The sequence below is a fragment of the Lipotes vexillifer genome, unplaced genomic scaffold, assembly GCF_000442215.2.
Source record: "Lipotes vexillifer unplaced genomic scaffold, Lipotes_vexillifer_v1.1 scaffold44, whole genome shotgun sequence".
NCBI classification, from domain to species: Eukaryota; Metazoa; Chordata; class Mammalia; order Artiodactyla; family Lipotidae; genus Lipotes; species Lipotes vexillifer.
Genome location: NW_006787415.1, coordinates 167,484 through 174,297, shown reverse-complemented (window position 1 = coordinate 174,297; position 6,814 = coordinate 167,484). Strand labels below are relative to the sequence as shown.

The 6,814-nt window shown below is 47.2% G+C and overlaps 1 protein-coding gene across 1 annotated transcript in view; it reads left to right on the top strand.

The window, feature by feature from the left end:
- Positions 1–653: 653 nt before the first annotated feature.
- Positions 654–6,814, top strand: part of LOC103072866 (fibrillin-2) — a gene marked incomplete at its 3' end in the record, with an annotated part of 172,374 nt that continues 166,213 nt past the window's right edge. The window contains exons 1-2 of the mRNA XM_007459998.1: positions 654–1,348; positions 2,161–2,243. Coding sequence (XP_007460060.1) covers positions 1,095–1,348; positions 2,161–2,243 — 337 coding nt within the window. The remainder of the gene's footprint in view (positions 1,349–2,160; positions 2,244–6,814) is intronic.

Genomic DNA, 6,814 nt, shown 5'->3' with positions numbered 1-6,814 from the left:
CGGGAAGCAAAGTCGACTAGCGCCTCGCCCCCTCCTCCAGGCCCCCCCGCCCTCCCTCCCCTTTCCCACTTCTCTCCTCGCCCTAACCTCGCCCCCATCCCCCGCTCATTTCCTCTCGTACCCAAGCTCGCCAATCCCTCTTTCCAAGCCCCTTTTCCAAACCCTGGCCTTCCTCTCCGGATCGCCCCCCTTCTCCCCAGTCTGAGTCCTTTCCCCTCCCTTCACCCTACCCCTTTCCTTCCTCTTCCCCTCCCCCAGCCCCTGGCTCCCCTCGTTCCTCTCCACCCCATCGCCCCCTTACTCTGTCTCCGCCCACTCTGAGCCGGCCCCTCGGTCAGGGCTGCGCCCCACGTGTGGACGGCTGCGCTCCAGCCCCCACTGACAGCCGCCGCCCGCCGGCCCGCCCAGCGCCCCGCCGGGCCTCAAAACCCCCGCGCCGCTTCCTCGCCGGCCGCATCTTCCCCGGCGTCCAGCCTCCTGCCCTCCCTCTCACCGGCGTCTCGCCCCGGTCCCGCGCACCTCCGCCCTGCTCTTCGGCCGCCGCCGGCGCGTCGCTGCCCAGTGGAACTCCGGGCGAGCCGGGAGAAGACCCTCCTTTTCTTTGGGGGGCGACTTTTGTTTGCTTTCCGGCTTCTTTCTGGTGACTTTTGCAGCTTTCCAAGATCTGTACCCGGAGCGCACGGGAATCCGCGGAGTCGCTGCGTGCAGGCCCTTTTTTTCTTTTGAGGTCCGCTTTCTTTGTAACTTTCCGCCGCGGCTGCTCGGGTTACTTTTGTAATTTCCCGCCCCCGCCTGCTGGCGGTCCTGGAGTCGCTCGGGGCAGCGGCCCGGGGGATGCAACGTGGACCGCGCGGGGCTGCCGGCCGCTCCGCCGCCGCGCCTCGCCGCCCGCTTCTCTAGAGCTCGCGCCTCGCCGGCAGTCAGCGGGCCAGCGCTCGGTCCTGGGCTCCCACTAGAGCAGGGAGCCCGAGCTCAAGGGAGTCTCCGGAGCCGACGAAGGGCTTGTTAGACCTGACTTTTTTCGGGCCGCGCAGATTTTGTCTTCGAGCGCTCCCTCTCCGCGGACCACGGTCCGCGCGCTCTCAGCGCGCGCGATGGGGAGACGGCGGCGGCTGTGTCTCCAGCCCTACTTCGTGTGGCTGGGCTGCGTGGCGCTCTGGGCGCAGGGCACGGCCGGCCCGCCCCAGCCCCCGCCGCCCAAGCCGCCCCGGCCCCAGTCGCCGCCGCAACAGGTCAGGCCCGCAGCGGCGGGCTCTGAAGGCGGGTTCGCAGTGCCCGAGTACCGGGAGGAGGGCGTCGCGGCGGCCAGCCGCGTCCGCAGGCGAGGACAGCAGGACGTGCTCCGAGGGTAGGTGGGCAGGCGGCACGGGGGGAAACCTCGGCTTGGCAGCTTTCCATCCCACCCCCTCCCAAAACCCAGTTCTAGCGGCTAGAGCCGAGGCCCCTTCCACCAGTAGACCCCGAAGACTCCCAGAAGCGCCTCCCCCTTTTCCTCAGCAGTTCGGCCGGCAAAAACCAAACAAACAAAACCTCCCTCGGGGGGTTGGGCAGCGGGTGGGTAGGAGGCCCCCGGGTGCGGATCGCGGAGCGCCTGCAGAGCCCGCCGTGCGGGAACAAGTTCCTGGCGGAAGGCGCGCTTGAGGCAGTCCCGCGCCGGGGCTGGTCAAGCCTGCCTGCTCCCCACCGTCGGGGGCGCAACTCCCGAGCCTTTTGTTTGAGGACGTGTGCGGGGCTTACAGCTCACTCTAATCATCAAGCCGAGCGCTCCACCTTCCGACTCGCCATCCTTGACATGTCGGGGCCAAAGTAACAGTTGATCAAGGAGGGATGGATTTGGGGACGAGGGCAAGGATTTTTGAAACGGAGTGTTCCCTTTGTTCTCTGCATCCGGAGGCTAGAATAGTAGCAAATTATATGTTTCCCTGTTTCTTTTCGCTCTTTAAAAAGGTAGCAACGGAGGGCGGATGAAAGGCAATGTTTAGACATTTCTGACCCTCCTCATTCCAGTGTCTAGCTCGTTTACTTCCAAGTCTGAGCCCCAAGCCCCAAGAATTTGACGTGTAGTTTTGGTCTGTTGGTTGTCCCATAAATGTTACGAAAACTGCTAATGTATTACCGCACCCCTCTCTAAGTGTGCGTTATTTCACTTGTCTATCGCAGGCCCAACGTATGCGGATCCAGGTTCCACTCCTACTGCTGCCCGGGATGGAAGACGCTCCCTGGAGGAAACCAGTGCATTGTCCGTGAGTGCTAGGCTGGGATCGCAGTTTGGGGCAGCACGCTTGGCCCCATCTCAGGGCCGACCTCTTGCATTCAGTCGTTTGGACACACATTTGCGTTTAGAATCTGGTGGCCACATAGCAGTAATAATTAGGACGCGCGGCCCCGTTTGAATGGTGGGGAAGAAGCAGCAAGTTTGCCTCGGTTTAGACTTCACTTGTAGACTCTGTTGAAGGGCAATAATAATAAAGGTTTCAAAGATACTTGGAAGTTTTATCTTTCCATGTCTATTAATACAAACTGAAGGGGGAGTACAGCAATTCCCCAGATAACCCACACCACTTTTTCCTGAAGGAGAGCAGATAAGACCACAATGTCATTATGTAAATTATCTGCCTTTTGACTCTGCAGGAGGTTTAGGCCTTCTGAAGATCAAGCTTCCTTAGGCCTCCATACAAAACCGCTTTATTATCTCTGGTTTCATCTCAACAGTCACCTAACACAGATATGAAAAGAGCACTCTCAGAGATTTAGAGTTGATCCAGGTTAACAAAAATTTTAAGAGAGAACTCTTCCAAATGGCTTGACTTTTTAAAAAAAATTTTTGGAAGACATTTAGGAAATTCAGGATTTCCAGATCCCAGATCTCATAGTGTACCGTAGATTTCCAAAGTGTGGGTCTTAGAACTTCAAAAATTTTGCATATCTGACCTTAAAAGTTTTGATTATTTTATTCAGTTTCCAAAGTGTATACCCAGCTCTCCAAGTTTTTTTTTTTTTTTTTTTTTGCGGTACGCGGGCCTCTCACTGTTGTGGTCTCTCCCGTTGCGGAGCACAGGCTCCGGACGCGCAGGCTCAGCGGCCATGGCTCACGGGCCCAGCCGCTCCGCGGCATGTGGGATCTTCCCAGACCAGGGCACGAACCCGTGTCCCCTGCATCGGCAGGCGGACTCTCAACCACTGCGCCACCAGGGAAGCCCCCAGCTCTCCAAGTTTTAATTGGAGAAGTCATTAGTTATCATTATCAGCCTCACAGTGGTGGACTATGGGATGTCTTACTTCACATGCCTGTGAATTTGTGAGTTGAAGTGTGACTGGCCTTTTCTTGTGTGTTTATGTAGCACAGCCACATTTGCCTTGTTGGGAGGACAGCCAGGTGTCATAGCACATTTATTTAGAGACAGTCTTGACTTTAGACTGACCTCAATATTCTCCAGGGAAAAGATAATTATGCCACATGAAGAGAGAAAAAGGGCAAGCCACACTAGCCAAGGGATAATAAGGATGTAGTGGCATCTCTGACTCTATATTTATTGGTTTTGTGGGTTTGAGATAGACACTTGATGTTATTTCTGTGCAGTTTTTAAAAAGGCATGGTATCTCAAGTGTTGTGAATACTAGCTTCTTATTATTTCTACCCTAAAAATCCCACAATATCCAGTAATGAGGCAAAAACAGGAAGCAACAACTGTGTTCTTTAGGGTGATTCATAAATATTTTAAATAAATCTTTTGATTATAAGCCTTTACTTTTATTAAAAAGAATGGAAGGGTATTGGATATTTTTCCCTCCAGCACAGAAGTCATATACATGAGGCGTGTGTAGAGGGTGCATTTACTTTTTCAGACCAGTAGGGTGTTACTGTGCCTGCTTTAAACTTACATGGTTCCTAGAATTCTGAAACAGCTAAGTCACTCACCACACACCTGCCACACTAGCTGGGAGTGACTTAGGCACTGCGGAAAGTCTGACTCACTAAATGTAATGAATGTGACCGCCATTATTGAGTTGGAGAGTAGCCGAGGAGAAGGGGTTGGTTCATGGTATGTGTTGAAAATCTGTAAAGTCAGATTTTATTGGATCAGTGTGGAATGGGAATTCCAGAGAACAGAGCCTTCCAGAATATTTGCAGTAGGAAAAAAAAAAGTATATGTATATATATGGCCCTCTGAGTGTCAGCTTTAAATATATTTTTGGTCTTTGAGTAACAGTGTGCTCTTTACATGTTAAGAAAATCAGCTTTGGAAATCTCAAAGTAACAGTGAATATTGTAGCCCGCATTTCTGATACTCCAAGTATTTGGGTGCTTATGAAATACACTGGAATGTACATGTATCATAAGTCTATACAAAGCATAAACTTTGAAATGATCTTTATATCTCCAAGAAACATTTACAGTACTTGTGTCAAGAGATATCTACAAAAATATTTATTAGCACATTTAAAAGGTAATTCAAATACCCAAGACTATAAAATAGTGCACAAAAGAGAGGGAGACTAATGTGTTTATATTCTCTTGCATGGGTCTCATCTAAATTTTACGTTAATATTTTGCATTAAATTCACTAGTTCAATTAGTCTGACATTTAAAACTGTAGTATATGGAGGTAATAACTAAATTGAAACCATCATAAAGTCAAAATTAAGAATTTTCATTCCATGAAATTCTGCCATTTGCAGCAATGTGGATGGACCTAGAGAAAATTATGCTTAGTGAAATAAGTCAGAGAAAGAAAAAAAATGTATGATATCACTTATATGTGGAATCTAAAAAATAATATAAATGAATGTATGTGCAAAACAGAAACAGACTCATAGATACAGAAAACTAGTGGTTACAAAGGGGAGAAGTGGGGAAGGGACAAATTAGGGGTATGGGATTAACAGATACAAACTACTATGTGTAAAATAGATAAGCAACAAGGATATATTGTATAGCACAGGGAATTTTAACCATTATATTGTAATAACATAATGGAGTATAATCTGCAAAAACACTGAATCACTGTGCTATACACCTGAAACTAATATTGTAAATCAACTAGACTTCAATAAAAAAAGAATTTTCATTCCATGACTTTCTTATGATAACAAATTATTTACTATATTTATTGAATTTCCATCATTTAGCAAAAGAAAAGCTCTGAGGAAACTTACAGAAAGAGAATAAGTGAAATACAAATAGAAAAGGAGGACCAAAGATTAATTTCCTTATACATTTATACATCAACATTTTTTTCTTTACAGAAAGATATTAAAATGATCAACTCCTAGAATTTTAATCTGGTTGGCCTTGACCAGGCTTCATGAGAAGATATTAAAATAAAAATATATTTCTCAAACTACTGGAAACTTAATGCATTTTGATTTGCGTCTGCATCTTGTTGTTATTGTTCTTAATTGTGGCCTGCAAAAATCACTGAAGTACTTCCAAACTTCCAAATATTTGTTTCCACAAGGATGAAATTGACTTTCTCACTCTCCATTTGTTGTTTTTAAATCTTGTTAGAACATGAAGCAATGGAAAAGTTTGCTTATTAATTTTTTTGTTGTGAAATTATACTATGAAAAGCATTTTGATCAGTGAATAACAGTGGGAAGGGGTTGGCCCAGAATCATAGCATTTGAGACCCGAAGAGACATCAGAACATTCCAGTATAATCCTTTTGTTTTATTTTACCAATGAGAAAACTAAACCCAGAGAAGCTGTGGGGTTTTTTTCCGAGCTTGCAGTGGGTCAATGGCAGAGCAGGAACTCAACCTCAGACCTCTTGCATACCATTCATTTACTCTCCACTATGCCACGCATCTTCTCCCAGCATCACTGAAATCCCAACACCCAGGTTCTCTCTCCTTTCCCCTCTGGTATTTCTGGGCCTCATCGTTTTTGTAATTGTGGGAGGGACAGATATTTAGATGAGATGTACTATAGTTTGAGATGAGTGTGAAGAGAAAGAGCCTAAGCATTCTTCCTTCTCATGGGTTCACGGATATACAGGGTACACCTGTGGCCATGACAGGGATCTGTTTGAGGATGAGTAGTCTCCAGCCCATCAGACCTTCTTTGGGTTTAGGACCTGGGAAGGGGCACTTTGTATATACCGTAAGCCTGGACTAAATGTCTACCTACTGAGGGTACGGGGGCTTTGAGATAAAACAATGTTTTAGTAAACATTTGTCATTGGAAAGTTATTGGTGATCAGAAAATCTAGCACATTTTAAGAATTAATAGTCAACTCCATGGCAGAAGCCATGTTCTTGCCTAAAATTGTTTTTTATCTTCACAGTATAATTTATGACATTTTCGTTTATAGGGAGTGGTAATAGAGATGCTGGCCATATAATGTGGGTGTCAAAAGGCAATCCGGAGAAGAAAAACGTTTATTGAGTTAGTTCATTTCTATAGAACACACCCTTTACATTACGTATTGAGGGGCTCAGATCTCTTTGAAAGTTGTGAGACCCCCTCCCTAGCGAAAGATACATACACACATTTACATACATATTTACAGCTAGTTTCAGGGCATTCCCAGACTCTCCTTTTCCTGTCTTCGTGCATCCACTCATGGAGCATTAAAGCACTTGCCTGTGTGCACACAGAGAATTCACTTGTGGGTACAGAGATAAATCTCTCAGCTCCTAAATGAACTGACTCTAAATATGGAGGAGACTTCCCATTTGAAGGCACTGGGCTACCAAATTTGAGGATCTGTGGTATGTGCTGTGTCAGTGAGCCTAACATTCTTTGCTCTGATGACCCTCATACCTTGGAGGTCATAGCTGCAGGAGGCTTTGACTTTCCCTCCATCAAAAT